Here is a 23,201-nt window from a genome sequence, read left to right as displayed (position 1 = left end):
TATATCACACTTGTAACACAGTTTCATGATCATTACGGAACCATTCTAGGATGTATTAAACTCAACTTTGTAACACAAAAGTCGTAGATTTAAACTCTGACATTTACAGATGAAATACAAAATTGTTCCCTGCATAAGAAGATCGACTGAACAAAAGCTAATGAGTAGTTTGAATCACATCACGTTTATTGGTCTTCTAGAATGATTTTCAGTTGTTTAAAGGTTCAAAACTTGTAATTGTTGGCTACAATTTCCAAAATTCTTAGGTCTTAAAATAATAAGGGAGAAACAAAATTTTACAGCAGCAATAACAAGAAAAATATTTATTATTACTGATGTTCAGAGGAGCAACAGTAATCCTTTTGAGGATTTTATTTATAGCTAACACATACAACAAGTATATAATTTGTTGGCTTTAAAACTGCTGCTGCAATCTATGATCCTATATATCCACCACAAAAGCTATTGTTATTGCTGCTGAAAGCATGGTGCTATTCCAATACCTCTTGTTCTCAAGATCTTTTTAACCAATATTTTCCACCTGATTTCCTCTTTCTTGCTTTGTTTCGATATCCGCTGCTTAAAGTTCCTGCAATAACATAAATTTGATCAAATTTAAAAGTTCAGCTACAAAATTGAACTACATTAAATAAAATCTTAAAACAAAAATATATCATGATAAATTTAATTCTAATGCAGTATCATTGTAAAAAGACTCTACACAATCAATCAATATATATTGTCATTTTTATGACTTCTACTCTCATCAATATAGAGTTTAGTAAATGTAAAATATTTCACACCACTAATATGTTGAAATTAAATGATGAAATATTTACCTGCACAAGGGAACTCTACAACCATCGGGATCAGAACATATTCGGGAATGCAGCTCTAATAGTTGCCACATCCTCTTGCAATGACCACAACCTCCAGGGACTCTAAGTTTGCATGCAGCAAAATGTCGCACGAGCAATTCTAGCCCCTTACATGCTGCATATTTACATGGCTGATTTGCTTTAAAGTCTTTATCACAAGGGCCAATAGTTCGGCAGCCATCTCTGCATATGTGAACAAGAGCTTCCATCGCCTCATACAGTTGCATGTATATCTTCCTCTCATTGATCTTTCGGGTCCTCTCCTTTTTATTCTGAATTATGAGTTCATCAAAAGGCAATCAGACAAGATAAGTGTAGTATAGAAAACCATCCATAATCAACAAGGATCGAACTCTAGAATTTGGTCATAAAGGTTTCAAGAACCATCATCATGGATATAATCTCTCCCAGAGTCTAAGTTATATAGTAAAATGAGAGAGGAGCCTTACATTTTCTTCCTCGATCATGGACTCCAAAACTTCCTTTTCTAAAACTGGATGGCTCTCCTTCATCGCTTTCCATCCTTCAGACTCTGAAACTGCTTTGAAGTTGCTAAGTATCATACGGTGACAGATGAGGCTAAGCCGTGGAGCATCACACAGTAATGAAATCTGAAATACATCAATTACATTGTCTATTGTGAGGAAACTCGATTCTAGATTCTGCTCACATTCCCGCTTCAAATGAGGAACCATGAATACATGTGACAGCACTAACAAATGTAGTACATATGCTTCCATCTCTTCCTTCTCATAACTGTGACAAAAAGAAATGCACATAAAATTTCAGTACATGAAACAAATATTTCTTCATATTTTGACACAAAATCGAATGAATGCAAACGTGGGTCAAATTAATGTTGATAATGATTAAAGTCTTGTGCAAATGAATGGATGGACTTGAACAGAACAAAAAAGTAATTGTGTGTAATTTAGGCAAACAAATTCAAGAGAATATAACCTGGTCATGCCTCACAAATAGATGATATTAAAGATTTCAACACTACCACTATGACAATTTCAAGGATGATTGAGAGATTAAACATACCACGAAGTGTACAAATATCGAAAGAAAACCCGAACAGCATCATGTGGTACCCCTTTGATTGTGATTGATCTCCACCTCCGAAAAAAATTTCCTTGCTTCAGCAAGCCTCTTAATACGGGGGATGCCACTGCCTGTTACATATACTATGAAGTTAGATGTCTCCACAAAAACCAAAAGATCCACTGACTTAGTTGATAATACTCACCACAGAATATCAGTCCATGTTCATGCAGATCATAAAACTATAGCATTCCAGGGACCACCAAATCAAAACGTAACGCTAGCTTTTACAGCTTAAAGGATTAGGATTTCAGTTCTCTAAAGTAGTTCATAAGATAAGAAATTGAGGAATTATAGGATTTCATAGCATTCATGTTTGATCAATTGATTTTCATTATCCAACCAGCAACACACATGCACATCAAATAAACAAATTTATATCTAGAATCATACTACTATTATACAAAATGAAGTGGAGTCTATGCACTTACAACTATGTTATAATGAGCGTAAACAATGCCGCCGTTACCAGTATTAATCCTAACATCTGCTTTAAATCCTGAATCAAAAAGACGATCCCACAATTCTATTGTTGCTGGAGATACATAGCTGCGCTCTCTCATCGCTGAATTATAATTCGCCACAAGGCGCCTGCAAGGACAACAACTAGTTGCTGCTGAACGGGGCAGAGGAGGTGGTGGTGGTGGTGGTGGCAGTGGCGGTGCTGGAGTGAATTTGTTGTCATCTTGGAGAGAATTACAACAATTGTGGTCCACACTAGCCATCCGTTTATCTGCCAATCTACAAACACAAACAAACATAAAATCAAACACATGAAATGCATGTTCCGAGTGGAATACTGATTATATAAACTGGCATGATAAAAAGTTAATTATGTATACAATTCCAATTTAAATATAAACCTTTCTTTTTATTATATGAATAGGGTAAAACTTTCGCATTAGTTGAGATAAAGTTCACCCTGTTCTTAATAAAGCTGAGTAAATTACAAAACTATTCATTCCATAACAGTTTATCATACAATAGTACAATAGTACAATGCTCTGTTCTTCTTTTGGGAGAAAATAACAAATTTATCGGCATGAAAATTTTATTTTACCATTCCAATCCCAAAAAAAATCAAACTATGCATCCAGAAATCTCATGTTCTAATCATTTATTGTTTTGCTCCTAAGACCACCATGCCTAATAAATCAAAATAAACAAGAATGTGAAGAAATGAACAGGAATTTACCTTATGCTAAAGTTTTAAGCTTTTTGGTGGGGGTGTCTGTAATTTTTGAAAAAATAAAAGAGGCGCAACAAAACTACCGAGGGAGATGGAAGCAAAAGCAACCTCCTCCGGAACCTTCACCTTCGTAACAAGAATTCTCAAAATCTCGTACCTTAGGCCGAAGGAACAGGAATTTCTTCGTCTTAATTCAATTTATCATGTCCACTTCTCTCTCTCCCTCGATTTAAGGATGATTAATTTCATATTTATTTATTTATATTTTTATCGAAATAAAATTAGGCAACCAGGTAGGTAAGCTAAAGTCAGAATAATCGGCTAAAAAATTATATTATATATAAGTAGGATAAGTGATATATTTTAATATTGTAATTTTGTTGTATTTTTTAAAATTATGAAAGGTAGTGGTATACAAATTAAACTCTTTAATTTGTGTTTAAAAAATTTTAATAATTTAGAGTGTACAAATCAAATTCTTCGATTTGTATTTAAAAAATTTGGAATTTAATTTGTATATTTTAAATTTTTTTAATTTTTTAAAAAAAATCAGAGAGTCTGAGTATAAAAATTGGATAGTCTAATTTTTGTAATTAAAAATTAAATGGTTCGATTTATCTACTTTTTAAAATCAAACCGTTCAATTTATACTCTTTAAATTAAATCATTCCACAATTTAAAAAATATTATAATAGATCACAATTAAAGAAATATCATTATTATTTTAATATTAATTAAAATGTAAGAAAAATCTAACTATCAGTGTTGACTACATCTAAAAATATCAAGAACCAACATAACGGAACATTGCACGTGTAAGTTGTTAGTGATCAGAATGATAATTTGAGATGCATATCCTCCAATAAATAGCATATCCACAGTTATCAGTTCTTCCTCTTATTAGTTATTACAAACACAATGTGAATATATATTATTAGTATATTTTCGTTGTTAATTGCTAATTTACTAGTACTTAATTAAACTGAGACATTCATTTTAGTTTTTGCATTAAGTACTCTTCCGGAACCAAGTGACTCCACTGTTATAATTTATAAATTCCAACTCTTGTGTAAACTAAAAAACCGGTAGTATTTGTATTAGTAGACAGAGGATTTGAGTGTTTTGCAATATTAAATGGTTCTAATAATAAAATATATTTTAAATTTATTAATAATTATTAAGTATTTTTTATTTATTTTTAATTATAAATTAATTTTTTATATATTATTTAATTATAAAATTTATTTTTATTTTAAAAATTATTATTTTATTATTTATCTATTATATTTATTAATAATTAAAAACAAAAATAATAAAAAATAGATGTTTTATTATTTGTGATTTTCATCAATATATTGATAATGTAAATTAATAGTTTTTTATCTGTTACATCCATCAAAAACTAAAAAAATTATATTTTATTGGTAATTCAATCGATTAGAAGTACAACCAATTGAGTGAATTTCGCACAATAATATAGATTTTTCTAAAATTTATTCGATTGGAAGTATAGACTGAATTTTGCACGCCAATATGAAATTTTTTAAAACAATCAAATGGGAGTGTTACACAATTGAATTAGCTACAATATGAATTTTTCTTATCAATCGATTAAATTTTGCACTGCGCTATATATGAAGTCATTATGATTGGAATTTATGTGGATATTCAATCGATTATGTTACTTTTCAATCGATTGAATTTTGAAAAAATTCATTTTGTCGTGCAAAATTCACTTAATTAGTTGTACTTTTAACAAATTGAATTACTAGTGAACATAATTTTTATGGCTTTTACGAATGTAAAAAATAAAAAATATTGTCAAAATATTTATGGTGGTCAGAAATAATAAAAAATTTATTTTATTGTTGTTTATATTTTAACATAAACATAATAGATAAATAATAAAATAATAATTTATAAAATAAACAATAAATTTTATAATTAAATAATATATAAAAAAATAATTTATAATTAAAATTAAATAAAAATTATTTAATAATTATTAAAAATTAAAAAGATATATTTTATTATTGAGACTATTTAATAGTCTCGGCATTATGAAATCGTGGAACTGCCGAATCTTATTACGATATTATCTCTGAAACAGTGCATATGTAACTTCAATTCCTATAGTCCAATTGATTTTTCAACAAATTATTTAAAATATTTTATACATTGATTTAGTTAACTATTCAAACTAAATCATAATTATTGAGAAATTAAAATAAATATATTTTCATATAATATTACCATTATTGCGTTAAGAAAAATGAAAAATAAAAAATAAAAAGAAAATTGCCTATAAAAGCCTTTAAAAAATATAGGTATGTTTCGTTCTGGATACATGTTTGGAACGGACTTTATAATTGCCTAGTACAGTATTATACACATTTTTTTTTATTGTTTATGGTATTTTTAATACAACAAATCAAAAATTAATCTATCACCTTGAAGATATAGTAGATTGCTTTATGTCTCTGCCATCTTTTGAACATACATGTCCCTACAAAAATAAATAACTAAATAAAAATCTTATAATGGAGAAAACAGAGTCCACACAAGTACTAAATATATACAAATTAGTTGGCTTAGATAATAATGTTACATGAAATTATCATCCAAGTATATATGTGCACTAACTAGTAGACATCAGAGAGGGACAGGAAGAGTTTGTCGTTACTCGTTAACGAGAAATTATATAATATAAAATTTAATTATTTTGATGCATTATATATATTTTTAATTACATAATATTACATAAATAAAAATAATTTTTTTATATTAATTATATAAATAATTATCTAAAAAAATAAATATAATTTGACAAAATATTTTATATTATCTATGAATTAAAATTAAATTCACATATATATTTTTTTAGTTTTCGTATAAAAAGTGATTAATAAAAGTTGAAGAAAAAAGGTAAAACCATTTTTAATATAAACAATATAGCTAACAAAAATACAAACATTATTATACACTCATTTATTGCATGTTCCATTAACGGAAGTGGGGTTTTTTTAATGTGTGAAAGGTTACATTGGGAAGAGACAAGCTAAGGTATGGCATATGCCCATACGCATATCGTTGTTCCAATTGTAGGAGCCACACGCAGCTTCTATCTCATCACTTTCACCTTTAAATATGAGGTCTCCAACTTTTAGGAGGGGAATTTTTGAGAAAAGAAGAAAAGAGGTACAAGACAATAACTACAAATGACACGGTGAATAGCGGCAGTTATTTTAGAGATTTGTGGCAGTTTTATACTGCTGTGAAATAAAATTTTAACGGTTCTACAAGTGTTGTTTATTAAGAAATGGAGATTTGATTTTGCGATAATTCTAAAAAATCATAGGCAAAATTGCTGCAAATAAGATAATTGATTTTGTGGCAGTTACAGAACTGTCGCTATTTAGTAAATAGATTTTTTTTTAAATTATGGCAATTTTTAACTGTTGCTATCCTACATGCTAGTTTAATGAAAATTGTGACAATTTGAAACTGCCACAATCTGCTATATAAGATTATAAAAAAATTTCTAAAAGTCAAAGCACTTTGAAATAATCCTTTTTTATAGGTGAAATACCTACATACACTAGAAAGATTGTGAATTTTATCTACATAGTAATAATTAGCAAAAGAAAGACAAAATGCTAACTTAACACATCAACAAAACATTTATATAAACATAATCTTCAGAATTCAACGGATTACAAAAATCTAAAGAAAGCATTGCTGAATTCTTCATTTTCCACCTCATACTTCTCAATATCTGGATATAAAACAGCAGTAAATGACATCATATTTTGGATCATCTCTCAAAGAACGACGACTAGCATAATGTGTTCGGCAAACAGGATATTCATTGTTCCTGAGATAATACATGAACGATGAGTCTGCATACAGAGATTATATCCTAAGAAACAACGAATGACTTCTCAAATCTCTACTTTAATTTATTTTTCAAACAAAACACTCCTTGAACCTTCAAAACATTTTGTCTTTGTGTAAACTTTTAAGTTTCATTTATTTTTTAAATTTTTAGAAAAATTTTTATTTATTTTTTATATATTCAAGTGAGGCCTGCTTTTGGCATGACGTATCTCACACAAAACAAAACAAATATATATATATATATATATATATATATATATATATATATATATATATATATATATATATATATATATAATCCTCACAATCTTCAAAAAATCTTTGCATACCATTAGTAAATGGGTATTTTACTACAACAAACTAACTTATCTTCCTGGCACATTTATTATGATTAAATGTGTAAGGTAAATTTTTGCTGTAATATTTAAGAGACACTTCCTAAATATTGAAATTTTCTTTGATTGGGTCTGAGACTATAAAACAAATTATTTGATGAAACTATGCCAAAGAAATTAAAGTAAAAGAGAAATTTAAAAAGAAAAAAAAATAGTATTTTGAACTTTTTAGTATCAACATAGGTTCAAGAACAGAAACAGGTTCACTAAGACAAGTCTTAATACACACCAAGCATCCTCTCAACTTTGGCTCAAGCACACCAAATTCCTTAGGTCTAACTAATAGTATCGGTAGCAGATGTTTATAACTCTCATGTCTGTATCAATCAATTGAGCAAATTGGAGAAATCTTGAAAAAGGAAAAAAGCTGTTTGCATACCTAGGCTAATTGGATCATCTATCTTCTCAATTCTCTTACAATTCAGTAGAGCTACAGAAGTATCATTTTCTAGTGATTTAAGCATGACAACACCAGGACAGTCCAACAACTTAATGTTTTTGTCCAATTGAACCTCTTGCATCGATCTTGTTAATCCAGGAGTAGCACCAACATTAACAACATGAGCTCTCTTCAAGCTATTAATAAGACTACTCTTGTCAACATTAGACAGCCCAATTACACTCACTGTAATAGTCTTCTTGATCTGCAAAGGCAAAGAAGCAACAAATAAATAAGTACTATAAGTAAATCAAACAATAAAATTGATCAGAAAGTTACAAAAACTATTTAAATCTACCACAAGTTTAAAAAAGTAGTAGAAGAATTAGCAAGTAAAACACCATATACTATAGGAAAGGAAGAAGGGGTACAGGCACAAGCTATATGAAAACAGACACAAGTTAAGTTATAGAACCTCATGACTTCTTATGTCTGTTAATCAAACTGTTAATCACTTGTGTTGTTTTAAATACTAAATAGGGAAGAGTTGGGAGGAATGAAGAAAATAATGTCTGCAGCTGCACCAATAACATATTTCATTTACCTTAGATAATGGAGCAGGCTCCTCATTAACCTTTAAATTCAAAGTCTCCAATCCAAGGTCTTGTACAGAAAATTCAGGTAGCAAACTGAGGAATAAGACTATAATTTAGCACAACAGAAATGTTTATATTATATAAATATATCCAAATTCACAATAAATTGTTACACATAACAGCAAGGTTAAAAAAAGCTGTAATTACCATATACTAGTATTTGAATCTGAAACTGTCACCCTATCGGGCAATTGAGAGGGAACATGTGAAGGAACATATTTTGTAGTTTCTTTTGCTGCTTTAATAAGGCACTGATCAATTTCTATAAGTAGGACAGAAAATTAAACCATATTCAATGGTCATTCACTTGAACATAAACAGTTTTCTCAACAAATCATCAATCTTTTCCTCTCATCTTCCAGATAATGTTAAGACAACCTTATAGGACCATAACAATTCATACATCATCCACCGCTAGAGAATCCTATTTGGTCTAGATGCACACCTCATTCAATGGTAAATGATGTGAGTCTTCATTATGTATTACGCACCACATATCTTGCACATCCCATATACACATAATATTTTTCTTTTACTAATAGCTATTATTGTATATTTTTAGCTGAAAAGGAGTTTCCATCATAAGAAGTTAATACAAAATAATTCAATACAATTTTGTTTTCAGAGTCTCTAGTGTAAATAATTAATGATTAATGATTAATGATTGTACTTTTATAGCTGGAACAGCAAATGAGAACCAAATAAAACTATATCATTATTTTCATGAGGTCTCAAACGAAGCAACTCACACACACACACACAGAGCAGGAGCAGTAGCAATCCAAAAACAATGAGCCATTACAAATAGCAGGAGAACTACTCTTTTTTCTTCCAAGTATAGCTTTTAACACTTTCCAAATAACACAAAACCAACGTCCAAATGCGAACAAGCACCATCAAATATTTTTGAATAATCATATTTCTAAATCACCTCTTTCATTGTATACAATAAGAGTATATTGCTATATCCTTTACACTCAATCAAATGATTTAATCAGCATCGTCATCATCATCAAAATATTCATCTTCACTATCATCAATACCATTTTCAGCAAATTTGAGAAGAAAACAAGTGAAAAAAATGAAAAAAAAAATCCCACTTTATTTCTAATGCTTACGCAATCAAAGTAAGTACAAAAATGTTGCATGTTTAATAGAGATTAAAAAAAAGAAGTCTTTAGCACCCAAAATCTCATCTAAAAAGGTGATGAAGAAAACAAAAGCCAAGTAAAGAAATAAAACGAAGAAGGAGAAGAACCTGAGATGGTGGTGGTGGCGAAGGAGACCGAAAGCGACTGTGGCAAGAAACTCGTGCAGCTGCAGCAAATTCGAACCACAGATAGAGTAGATTTGGCGGAAGAAATTTGCAAGGGAGTACTGCTTCGGGGTCAAGGCCAGCAGAAGCAGCGCCAATCGAAGCTCATGGAGTAAGGGTTAGGGTTAACAAGATTTGGGAGGCTCATGGAGCAATGGATTTCATAGTAAAATTAAACAAAAATCAATTAGCTAAAATAAAAACTGGACTTATAACAAACACAATTAGCTAGTATAATTAGACAAATTTCAAGAATTCACCTCGTTTGGCTACTACAGCAATGTAAAAAAATGAAATCAATGACCTAGGAGAAAAAAGAATACAAAATAAGAAAACAAATACCCAAACAAACAAAGAAAGGAAGAAAGAGCAGAACCAGTGAAGGATGGTGACGGTGAAAGGCTGGCGGCGACATAGACTGGAGGCGACAGAAGCAGGACGCTCATGCATCTACAGCAGATTCGAACAACGCACACGTAAAATGAGATGGTGAGTAGATCCGAAGGAAGAGACGAAACAGAGGAGCTCGACATCGGCAGAAGCAGCGCCGATAAAAGTTCGGGACGAATGTCGAATTAGATAACGACCAAGGACGATGGCGAGAGAAGTCGAGGAATGAGTAGATACAGAGAAAGTGAAAAATAGAATGAAACAGAAAGAGGGCAAGTTGAAGCCAAAACCTTGATGGATTAAAAGAGTCAGGTTAGAGGCGGGTTTGAAAAAATCGCTGCAAATCAGATCATACAACTGCTCTTCTCAAAATTGCCGTTAAATTGGCAAATTGTGGCGGCTATTAAAACAGACACTAATAATCTGTCGCTATCTTCTGTTTCTGTTGTAGTGAATATTTATACCAGAAATGAATTTTTGTATGTGAATATTTTGTATAATGTGATCCTATATTTTACTATTTATTAATTATGTTACAAAGACAGACTTCATTGTTTGCATTTTGACATTTTTGAAAGATTTTGTTAACATGTGTTCTAAAAACATATTTAAGATTATTAAAATAGAACTATTTGACTAAAAATATTTTAAGATAAGTTATTTATATATTTAATGTGTTAAATACATTAGTTTTGTTTTAAAAATTTATTTATATATAATTTTAATATATATTAGAATATATTATGATCAGTTAGCATTGATTAGAATGATTTAGCATATCTGAATATTTATTATATGATATTACGTCTTTATTATTTTGATTATTTTAGCACCTATAAATATTCTTTTATATTGTATCATTCGAGACAACTTGAATACACTCAAACTATTTTTCTATCGTTCTCTCTTACTTTTCTAACATGATATCAGAGATATGGTATATTCCTTTCTTCCATATGGAAATCACCGTATTTTTCACACTTTCCTCTATTCTATTTTTCTTGTCTTTTGTCAATTCTTTGATTTTTTTTACCTCACCAACTAGCCTATTCTCTCCGTCTTGTGTCTTTCCGAGTCGAATGATCAAACACCATTGTCATCCGGCTGCTTACCTATTCTCATGGAGAAATCATATAATCTTCGCTCTCTTTCGTCAGTTCCGTGTGAGTTTTTTCGTGACAATTTCGTCTGCGTTCTCTCGTGGCAGTTTCATCTGCGTTTCTTCTTGTGACAGTTCCGTCTGTCTTTACTTGTGGCAGTTTTGTTTGCGTTTTCTTATGGCAGTTCCATATGTACTTTTTTATAGCAGTTCCGTCTATGCTTTCTGCCGGTAAATCTGTCTGCACTTCCTTCTCAGTTTATATAATTTTTTTCTCTCTTTATTTCGTTGTTTTAAATAAGTTTTAAACTTAAGTTGTCACTTGAGTTTGAAGATACGTTAGAATATATTAGAATCAATTAGCATTGATTAGAATCTTTATTATTTGGATTGGGTCTTTTTTGTACATAGTTGTTTTCTTTCCAACAGAAAATGGAGCCCGTTATCGTCAAAGATTGGGTCTTTGGGTGTGCTTTTTCAAGATTGGCTATTGGATCTTTGTTTAGTTGTTTTTTAGAGGAGTTAGGTTGAGGATTTTAGTGTAGGATCATACGCACTGCATCCAGGACTAGGGATGCAAAATTCTGCTTCCAGCTATATTGGACATGGAATACTTACAACATTTGGATCTGAATATCAGTGATAGTTAAAGATGGGGTCTTTGAATGTGCTTTTTCAAGATTGGCTCCTTGATCTTTAAGGTTAGTTATTTTTTTTATTCAAAAATTTGTAATTTAACACCAATTTAAATACAATAATTTTTTTTAGTGAGATAGATTGAACAATTCTCAATTCTAAATTTATTGCCAACATAACTGATAGACCGAGGTGACTAAATGATAGACAAAAAAAGGTTGAATATGCGCCTTATTGCCTCAATAATGGGGCGCAAAGAGAAGTCAATGAGCATTCTAATTGAAACTCCTAAGAACAATGCAGAAATCTCTTCATCTTCAATGAGAGACAATGCCACTCTAACTGAGAAAAATCTTTCAAAAGGGATACTAATTTCAAATTTGATTGTCTATTATTTCCGGTGAAAATTGTAGCAAGAGGAGCTCTTGATTTTTGGTGACCTTAAAATTGTCAACTCCTTTTAACCAAAGTTTCCTTTACTTCAAGTAAAAACTACAATTTTCTTTACTTCAAGTGAAAGAGAGAATACTCCCAATAAACCAAAGTTTACCTAACAGACTTTTTTTTTTTTTAGACTCAAACCGATGAAAGACTATGCCATTTGAATTATTATTTATTGACTTTTTTTTTCTCTTTAATCAATACTCATTGATTCTAATGTGTATATATATATATATATATATATATATATATATACATTTAGTTAGATCTTATTTTTAATAAATACATATATGTGATATAAAAATAAAATATTAACCGTAATTTAATGTTTAAAAATTTAGTATAAGATTCCTAATTTAAACGCGTCAGATGCATTCTCCAAAATAGTAATGTTATTTGACCAAAGCTGGCCAAATTTTTATATTTTAATTTATAGAAATATTATAAGTATAGAAAAATAATTTAAAAAGAAAATGGTGATAAGTGATGACAAAAGTATATTCTGGGTCGATAAAAAGTATTTTTTTAAGAAAGAATAAAAATTATTTTTTATAATAGAAAAAATAAAAATAAATAAAAACATCATGTGTAATACATTATTTTAAAATTTAGTTATAATATTATCTTTTTGTACCTAACTTTCCTCCTCACAAAAAAATATTCGCTCCTTATTATATACTAGTATACTAAGTAATAACATGCTTATTAATTCATTTTTTATATAAATATAATAATAAATTTAAAATTAGTTAATATATTAAGTAATAAAATATTTTATTTTAAAAATTATTTATAATAAAAAATATTTAAAAAAATAATTTGTATACCAAACTACTTTTATATTCCTTTTATATAATAGAAGAATAGAAGAAGAATATTTTACTATATATACATTAGAATTAGTTACTAAAATAAGTTATTAGTATAAAATGCATATTAAAATATAAATACACATTAAAAATAATTAAATTATATATATTTTAATATTTATATAAATATATTAATGACTAATTTTAATGACTAATTTTAACGTATGAATAATATTTTTGATAATTAGATAGATATATAAATGGATTAGTTTTTCTTTCAAGAAAATTCATTTCGACCTATTCATTTTGTTCCAAGATATTTCTCTTCTGAAAAGTCTTTTGAGTTGGACTTTACGTTTCAGGTTGTAGTGTGGCCCAAGATCATTTTATTGGACTTTTTTCCTTGCTTAGTTTTCTATTATTTTTACTTTTTTTAGGCTTACTATTTTTGGCGCCAGCAGGAAAAAAGATATTGAACTAAGATATTGAACCCAACCAAAAAAAAAAATTGAACCCAAGTTTAACCAAAAAGAAGATGCATTGAATACAAATACCTCGTTAATTAATGAGGTCACAAATATAGCAACCATATCCATGCATCATGCTTCATGCATCGTTATAGCTAGCGAGAAACTTTTCATAATGAAGAAATATCAGTGTATATAAAAATGAAAAAGGAATAATTGTGGTGGTTGCGAAATGATGAAAACCAACACTGAAAACAGCTCCATGAAAGGGTGGTGATTAATGGATGGTGGCCAAACAAATATATCACACTTCACATAAGTCACGGTAATAATAAATGGTAATTCGCATTTCCAAACCTCACACTCACCAATATTCTATTCCAACCACACATTTCTTCTTTTTTTTTTTTCCCTCCCATGTAGAGTACGTGCCCCTTATAACCGCTATATTGCTATATTTGTTTGTCAATAACTATACGTTGAGCTAAAACTACAAAAATATTTAAAAAAAAAACAAATCATTTAAAAGATGGAATAATAAATATAAAAATAGATCAATATCTTGATCTTATTTATTTTATGATTAGAATGCAGGGCTAACGCCCAAAAGCACTACAACAAAACAATTCTAGGGAATTGTTTCGGACTCAAAAGCCCACAGGAACGGAGTTGATGCTCCCACGTCAATTTTTTTGAGGGACTACAATTGTCGCAATCAAACATCTTAATAACGAGAAAGGTATTTTTTTTGTTATGCTATAAATATTTTATTTTTTTCTCCTGCACAAGCTTGGTTGAGAAACTTCAAACTTGATTTTTCAAATTCAGGCTTTTTTCATGGTTTAAACCGGTTTGATAATCCTAAATTTTTAGTCAATATTTAAAATTAAATATTTCTTTTATCTTAATTAATAAAATAAGATAACTATCCCAAACTATATAAAGGATGTCAAGGGTCTCTCAAGTATGACACATTTTTAACCTTCATCTATACCTCTTAGATCTATTTTGATTTGAGCGTCGGAGTGCCTTTATAGGTATTACTCCCGCTGCTCCAGAAGTCCAACCCTGTCACCACCTTGACCGGTGAATCTCCAATCCATCCCGCAACCCGTACTAGCGACTTCGTGTACATTGACGCTGTCTGTGGGGATCGCCAAGTCGTGGCGGCATGACTAAAAACTTCAAGGAGCAATCCTCAAGTCATCACCATGAGTCAGACCAAAACAACCAAACGCCCGAACCACGGAGCAACGTCCCTCCGACCCTCAGGAGGATAACCATCAATGTGCACCGCCAGCCAACCCCTGATAGGCAACAACCAAAAGGCAACCACCAGCTCAATAAGGCCTGAACGCTTGACGGATGGGGAGAGAAAGCAATCCAAATAATCCAAGAATTCTACCAAAGAGTACAAACCCTTGATGGCCGGATTGCGACTAAGGAACGATACCAGCCGGAACACGCAAGTCAAGCGACCTCTAGGAGCCGATCTCGGTGAGAAACCAGGAATGAAAGATCGCCTAACTGGCGTCACGAAAAATGCCAGAATAGCAGTGGCTCTAGTGAATTTGGTGAAAATATGTATGGAAATTGTTTGAATGAATTGATGAATTTAGGAGTTGAAGTGATTGTGAATTGGAAAATGAGTATGAGATATTGTGTAGAAATAATTGGTGTTGAATTTTGAAATATTTAGAGGGTTTGAACTTTTGGTAAAAACTGGAATTTTGGCTAACTTCGGCGGGTCATAACTTGGCTTCTAGACCTCCAAATATTATGAAACTTATTTTGAATAAAAATTGGGTTCAGGAAGTTTATAACGTTCGAAGAGCAGAATGAAAATGATTTTTAATAAAAAAGTTATGCGCGTGAAAATTTGGTGCAAAACACTAGTTTTTCTGAACTTAAACAGCTTTTTGGGCAATTTGATATGGTTCTGTATGAGACATGTATTATGCGTACGCGAGATTTTTCTCTGCCCGCTATTATCGTGTACGCGAAACACAGCTGCATACGTGACATTTTCAATTTTTCACTCGTATATACGCAGAAATGTGCATGCGTACACGGAACCTTTCCTCTGCCCAAAATACTCGTGTACGAACAGTGCATGTGTACACGACACTGTCTGTTTGCGAATTCTCTTATAATTTGTTACTTTTCAAACATTCGTCTAGCTTTTTAAACATCTATAACTCCTGTTTAAGGTTTGATAGCCATTGTTGGGATTAGAAAATGGGGCAAACCTATTTAGGGAGTTAAGTTGACTTTGAGGAAGATTTGTGAAGTGAATTATTGAATCAATGAGGCTAGGTAAAGGTGCATAAGATATGGATAAAGATGATAATGATAATGATGAATTGTGATTGTATGAGACATGAATTGATGGTGATGATGACATTGATAAATTATGAACTATAGATCCAATTGGCATGTGCATTAATATCTGAAACACGAGTTTTCCTGGGTATATGCAGTGGCTTGCCACCATCTCGCTCCAAGTTGAGACTCGATAATCTGTTGACCCTCAGTCGCAAGATGTGACCAGATACTTTAACTTTCCGAATTCCCCCATTGAGATGATAACTGATTGATGATATATATATGCATAGACTCTTGGGGATGCGCGCACGCAGGAACTGTCTAGGATTCACTACCGGACATGTCAGGTTTGGCTGGATAACCGATAGATAAGACTCATCAACCATAGAGTAGACATGCATCATATGCACTTGTATGTTTTGTTTGAGTATGCATTGTTTGGGCTTGACTATTTATTTACCTGTACTTAACTGCTACATGATCTATTTGCTGTATCTATTTACATGTTTGTGTTTTTTCTTATCTGTCTTGTTTGTATTTACTTCTGAGAGATCCCTTTGGTAGGTGAAGGAGGCACCGATGGTTGTTTCATTTGGTAGATTAGAGGTTTGCAGAGAAGAATAAACAAAGAGTTAGATTATGACACTTAAACTTAGTCACCATAATCAGGTTTAGTGAAAACCTTAGGATGTGAATATAGGTTGTTGGAGTTTTGGAATGCATTTGTCTTTTCGGGACATTATTTATTATCTATGCGGGTATCTTTACCATACTAAGAACATCTGGTTCTCATTCCATACATATATTGTTGTTTTTTCAGATGCAAGACGTGAGGCACCTCGCTGAGCATGCTAAAGACTCTTGGGACGCGAAGATATACTTATGGAGGTTTTGTATTTTGTATATGTATATATTTAGTATTTTTCATCTTGTACATAACTTATATTTTGTCCCTCTTAGAGGTTGAATTCGGAGAACCAGGGTTTATATTTTGTCTTTTGGATAATATTTTTGGGTTGTGTGTGTATATATATATATATATATATATATACACTCTGGCCGGCCTTTGTTTCGCAGGTTAAGTCTGGAGCTTGATATATGTTTCTTTGGAATGTGTGCTTGCACCAGTTGCATATCTTCAGTGATTTCAAGGCTGAGATTCAGAAGGCTTAGCAAAATGATCAGGAACTGCAAAAAATATTGCAAGAAATAGAACAGAAGAAACAAGGAGAGGTTACACGAGACAGACAAGGAGTTTGGAGGTACAAAGGAAGGATCTGTATGCCGAATGTGAGAGACTTAAGGTGTAATGTGCTGACAGAGGCTCACATGAGCGGATTCTTGATTTATCTTGGGGCTACCAAGATGTATCATGACCTGAAGGCGATATTTTGGTGGCTAGGAATGAAGAATAATGTGGCGATACTTGTATCTAAGTGCTTGACTTGTCAGAAAGTGAAGATTGAACACCAGAAGTCATTTGGCATGTTGCAACCAATGGAGAATCCACAATGGAAATGGGAAAGTATCACCATGGACTTTGTATATGGTTTGCCGAGAACTAGAGTAGGATTTGATGCAGTATGGTAATTGTTGATTGGTTGACTAAATCCGCTCATTTTTTGCTTGTTTGTATGAGCTATACCTTGGAAGAGTTGGCACGTTTGTACATTAAAGAGATTGTTAGACTACATGGTGTGCCTACGGCTATAGTTTCTGACAAAGATCCTTGCTTGACTTCAAGGTTTTAGGGGGCACTCTAGAGGGCGTTTGGGACTCGGTTATGCCTAAGCACTGTGTACCATCCTCAAAGCAATGGTCAATCAGAAAGGACAAGACAGACCCTAGAAGATATGCTGAGCGGTTGTGTACTAGACCAACTGGAAAGTTGGAACCGGTATACGCCACTAGTGGAGTTTGCGTATAACAACAATTACCATGCGAGTATCGGAATGGCTCCGTATGAGGCTTTGTATGGGAGAAAGTGCCAATCTCCACTATGTTGGTATGAGGTCGGAGAATCGAGTTTGTTGGGGATTGAGTTGGTGGTAGAGATGACGAAGCAGATTAAGAATATCCGATCTAAAATTCTTACTGCTCAGAGTTATCAGAAAAGCTATGCTGATCAGAGACGGAAACCTTTAGAGTTTGAAGAGGGCGACCATGTGTTTTTGAGGGTTACTCCGACTACAGATGTCGGGAGAGCGATAAAAACAAAGAAACTAAATCCCCGTTATATTGGTCCATTTCACATCCTGAAGAGGCTCGGGCCAGTGGCGTATCGGATAGCTCTACCATCTCATCTTTTGAACCTGCACAACATATTTTACGTTTCGCAGTTTCGGAAGTATACCTTTTATGCAAGCCATGTCTTAGAGCCTGAACCATTTCAATTGAAAGATGATTTGATGTTTCAAGTGATCCCGGTCAGAATTGACGATGTTAGTATCAGGAAACTTCGAGGAAAAGAAGCTCAGTTAGTAAAGGTTGCATGGAGTCGAGCCGGAGTTGAGGAGCACACTTGGGAGCTTGAATCGAAGATGAGAGAGGATTATCCGCAGTAATTCTCATGTAATTGAATTTTGGGGACAAAATTCCTAATTAGGTGGGTAGGATGTAAAACCCTGAAAATTAATAAATAATTAACTAATAAATTAACTATGATCCAAAGAAATTACAAAATTAAATTTTATATTTTAGAGAAGTAAAAATATTTAAAACACGAATTAAAATACTAATTTTAAAGATTTTGACTCAAAACCGGGCCAACGGACCGAACCGGTTGAACCGAGCCCGTATTGGGCCCAAGGACCAACATATAAATGAAGAACTCAGCCTTCCCTTCCCCTAACACACATGAAACATGCTGAAGAAGGAAAAGAGTGAAGAGAACCCTAACCCCAAATCACTCCCAACTTCAATTCCTTCTAACTTTCAATCCGGAACTCTGATCGCATGCATCGTTTGCGACCATGTGACCATCTCGCCGAGCTCTTCAAATTCATCCGAATAAAGTGGTAAGAAATTTGATATTTCTCACATAGTCCTACTCTCTTTAATTTCATAATTTTTGGCTTAAGGGTATTGAGAATTTTGTGTTTTGATGGTTTAGGGTTGAACTAGCTTAGGGTAATCGCTGGATTTCATCCAATTGTCCGTGGGTAAAGGTAAGGAACTGTTATCCCCTTCGAATTTTCCAATTTCATGAGGTTAGGGTATTGAAAGTGTGAATGTGATTGAAATTATATGAAATTAGGTTGGAGATATGTGAAGTTGATGTCAAATTGGTGAAGTGGAGTGCTTGAATTGGAACTCTGGTGGTTGGAAGCTTGTCAAGTGGACTCTGGAGGCTTGGAAACTTGTGAAAACGAGATCTTGACGTGTTTTGTGGCTTGGGAGAAAATCTGCCAAAGTATGGTTTTGATTTTCTATATTTAATCTATAATATTACATGAAAACTTGGGCTAATTGCCATAGGATAGGCTTGAATGCTCTGAAATGTTGGATTTGGCAGATTAAAATTGTATAAATATGATGTTGATAATGATTGGTGAATTTAGTGGAAATATGTATGCAAATTGTTTGAATGAATTGATGAATTTAGGAGTTGAAGTGATTTGAATTAGATAATGAGTATGAGATATTGTGTAGGAATAATTGGTGTTGAATTGGGTATGGTTTGAGTGGTTTTGGGTTGAGAATTTTGGAAATGTAAAGGGTTTAAACTTTTGGTAAAAAGTGAAATTTTGACCAATTTCGTCGGGTCATAACTTGGCTTCCGGACCCCTAAATCGTATGAAACTTATTTGAATAAAAACTAGGCCCAAGAAGTTTATAACATTTAAAGAATGGAATGAAAATAATTTTTAACAAAAAAGTTATATGCATCGAAAGTTTCGTGCAAAAAACTGGTTTTTCTTAACTTAACAGCTTTTTGGGAAATTTGACATGGTTGTGTATGCAACATGTATCATGCATACGCGAGATTTTTCTCTACCCACTATTTTCACATACGCAAAACACGGTTGCGTACGTCACATTTTCCATTTTTCACTCATGCGTACGCGGAACCTTTCATCTGCCCAAAATACTCGCGTATGCGAACAGTGCATGTGTACCCGACACAGTCTTTTTGCGAATTCTCGCGTACGTGGCAGGAGGCTTGTGTACGCATGACTCCTATTTTGCTGAAACTTACAATTTTTGACTTTTCAAATAGTCCTCTAGCTTTCCAAACGCCTGTAACTCCTGTTTAAGGTTCGATAGCCAGTGTTGGGATTAGGAAAGAGAGCAACCCTATTTAGGGAGTTAAGTTTACTTTGAGGGAGATTTGTAAAATAAATTATTGAATCAATGAGGCTGGGTAAATATGCATAAGATATGGATAAAGATGATAATGATAATGATGAATTGTGATTGTATGAGATATGAATTGATGGTGATGAAGACATTAATAAATTATGAACTAAAGATCCAATTGGCATGTGCATTGAAATTATCTCAGACACAAGTTTTTCTGGGTAGATGCAGTGGTTTGCAACCACTCGCTCTAGGTTGAGACTCAATACTCTGTTGACCCTCTGTCACAAGATATGAACGGACACTTTAACTCCCCGAATTCTTCCAATGAGATTATAATTGATTGATGATGATGATTATATATATATATATATATATATATATATATATATATATATATATATATATATATATATATATATATATATATATATGCAATAGACTCTTGGGGATGCGCGCATGCAGGGACTATCCAGGGTTCGCTACCGGATATGTCGGATTTGGCTGAATAGCTTATAGATGAGACTCATCGGCCATAGGGCAGACATGCATCATATGCACTTGTATATTTTGTTTGAGTGTGTATTTTTTGGGCTTGCCTATTTGTTTACCTGTACTTAATTGCTATATAATCTATTTGTTGTATCTGCTTACATGTTTGTGTTTTCCCTTGTCTGTCATGTTTGTGTTTGCTTCTGAGAGATTCCTTTGGCAGGTGAGTGAGGCGCCGATGGTTGTTTTATTTGGTGGATTAGAGGTTTTCATAGAAGAATAAATGAAGAGTTAAATTAAGATCCTTAGACTTAGTCACCATAATTCAAGTTTAGTGAAAACTTTAGGATGTGAATATGGGTCGTTAGGGTTTTGGAATGCTTTTGGCTTTTTGAAAAATTATTTATTATCTATGTGGGCACCTTTACCATACTGAGAACCCCTGATTCTCATTCTATACATATATTGTTATTTTTCAGATGCAGGACATGAGGCACCTCGCTGAACGTGTTGGAGACTCTTGGGACGCGAAGATCTACTTCTAGGGATTTTGTTTTTGTATTTTGTATATGTATATATGTAGCATTTTCCATCTTGTACATACCTTGTATTTTGTCCTTCTTAGAGGTTGAATTCGGAGAACCAAGGTTTATATTGTGTCTTTTGGATAATATTTTTGGGTTGTGTATGTGTGTGTGTGTGTGTGTGTGTGTGTGTGTGTGTGTGTACTCTGGCCGGCCTTTACTTTGCAAGTCGAGTCTGGAGCTTGATATATGTCTCTTTAGAACTCTATTTTCACATGTATGTTATCTTATCTGTGCGTTGATATCTATCCCTTATACGCTTAACCATTTCAAGTGCGACACATTTTCTATTTGTTTTGTTCAACTTTTTTTCTTCAAGGCTCCTAGTTAAACTTCTTTTGATATACGCCTATGTACGCATTTCACTTTTAGAGGTTGTAATACCTCACCACCTCTGATTAGGAACTTAAGCATAAAGCTCTGTGTGGTAGGGTGTTACATCCTCTAAGTTCTCCCCCGAACTACCCCTAATGCCTCTTTTCCACTTCCTGCTAGCCTCGGAAACCGGAACCTCTACAACCTCCACCTCCGCCTCAACCCCGGCTCCGCCAGCCCCAATAGCAATCACATCCTGAGAAACTGTGCGAGAATTTGGCTGAGTCACGAATTGAGGGGTCGACGGCGAAGCCTCAACACCCTCACTCCTAGCATCCCGAGCCATAGAAACCTTCAATCGAGCAAGCGTGGTCAAGTCCCCAACCACCTCAACTGAAAATGGATAGAAAACTTTTTCAGTAAAGTTACAAACTCGGCGATAAAGGAGAAAAAAAAACAAAAACATAACACAACAAAACCCACCAACATAAGTCTGGCACGCCACCGGGCCCTCCATTACATCCCGAGGATTTAACGACCTATCTCCAAAAACCAACAACAGAACGTCGGCAATATCATTGTTCTCGAAAGACAAACCCTCATATGTAATCCAAGTTAAATGCGACGCACCGGCACCAAAATTTCAATACGTAACAAAATGGCGTTCCCCCTCGAGGGTTAGCCAGAAAGGATGGTGTCCCCGAGCAGGCCAGATCTTGAAATATTCCTCCTTAAAACCGTGGAAGAAATCGTCAAACAATCCAAGATTCGTCGGTTTGGCTGGGTTCAGAAAGATACATAGCCTTTCTTATGCTTCCCCTCTTTGGTTAGAAGGGTACATAGGAAGAAATATAAGAAGACCACCACGCGAGTCGAGAGCTCCAAGTAATCATAAACTAATTCGAAAGTTCAGATGGCCACTCAGCTATTAGGATGCAGCTTAGACGACACCACCGAACATAGATTTAGGAAGGCCTGAGTAAATGGGAAGAAGGAAAGTCACACCCCCAACCAAGTAAACGTTGACTCATAGACTCACAAGCAGTCTACGACTCGGGAGGAGTTAGGGTTTATATAACAGACCCTTTCATTCATCTCGAAAAGCAAAAGCTCGTATTGTCGCTCCGCCTTGCCACCTCAACAAATTACGCCATCATCACGCAATTTCTGGAGATCCTCCTCCATAACTTGGAAGAGTGTCCCCCACACGTCAGAGATCACCCAATAGTAAGTGTTCGGGACACCCAGCCGAGATAATGGGAGCCCTAGCGCCCTCAGCTCTCCGACGAACCATACCTAAAAACGAAAAGGAGCACCACTGTTAGCCCACTCCCAGAGTAAGAAAATCATACAAATTCTAGCACAGGGGCAGCCCCCTTTTTCTCTACCAATTCCCACAAAACACGCAACTATGGCACCCCCAGTTTTCTAACTACCACCGCTCAGAAAGTGCAAAGCATAAGGTAGAAGCAAATAAGATAAAATGGAAGCAACAGAATTAATACCAACCTGATTTTGGAGAAAACGA

General features: G+C 33.2%; 2 protein-coding genes across 2 annotated transcripts; one reads left to right on the top strand and one right to left on the bottom strand.

Moving 5' to 3' along the window:
• Nucleotides 1-308: 308 nt before the first annotated feature.
• On the bottom strand, nt 309-3,484 carry LOC112800501 (BTB/POZ and TAZ domain-containing protein 4). The gene is made up of 6 exons (XM_025842805.2): nt 3,181-3,484; nt 2,417-2,726; nt 1,926-2,056; nt 1,328-1,634; nt 840-1,150; nt 309-589 (listed from the first exon to the last, which is right to left on the bottom strand). Exons 2-6 carry the CDS (start codon nt 2,708-2,710, stop codon nt 469-471), a joined length of 1,164 nt encoding a protein of 387 aa, XP_025698590.1. The 5' UTR covers nt 2,711-2,726; nt 3,181-3,484; the 3' UTR covers nt 309-468.
• A 14,553-nt stretch (nt 3,485-18,037) lies between these two features.
• LOC140184794 (uncharacterized) lies at nt 18,038-18,547 on the top strand. The gene has a single exon (XM_072237969.1). It carries the CDS (start codon nt 18,038-18,040, stop codon nt 18,545-18,547), a length of 510 nt encoding a protein of 169 aa, XP_072094070.1.
• Nucleotides 18,548-23,201: the final 4,654 nt, after the last annotated feature.

The sequence above is a fragment of the Arachis hypogaea genome, chromosome 5 (assembly GCF_003086295.3).
Source record: "Arachis hypogaea cultivar Tifrunner chromosome 5, arahy.Tifrunner.gnm2.J5K5, whole genome shotgun sequence".
Lineage (NCBI taxonomy): Eukaryota > Viridiplantae > Streptophyta > Magnoliopsida > Fabales > Fabaceae > Arachis > Arachis hypogaea.
This window is presented reverse-complemented; position numbering and strand designations above follow the sequence as displayed.

Coding starts and splice junctions, on each gene's coding strand:
- LOC112800501 (XM_025842805.2), bottom strand. CDS start 2,710: ATGGCTAGTGTGGACCACAATTGTTGTAATTCTCTCCAAGATGACAAC. Junction 1,151..1,327: donor CCATGATCGAGGAAGAAAAT/GTAAGGCTCCTC, acceptor CTCATAATTCAG/AATAAAAAGGAGAGGACCCG. Junction 590..839: donor TGTAGAGTTCCCTTGTGCAG/GTAAATATTTCA, acceptor ATGTTATTGCAG/GAACTTTAAGCAGCGGATAT.
- LOC140184794 (XM_072237969.1), top strand. CDS start 18,038: ATGACGAAGCAGATTAAGAATATCCGATCTAAAATTCTTACTGCTCAG.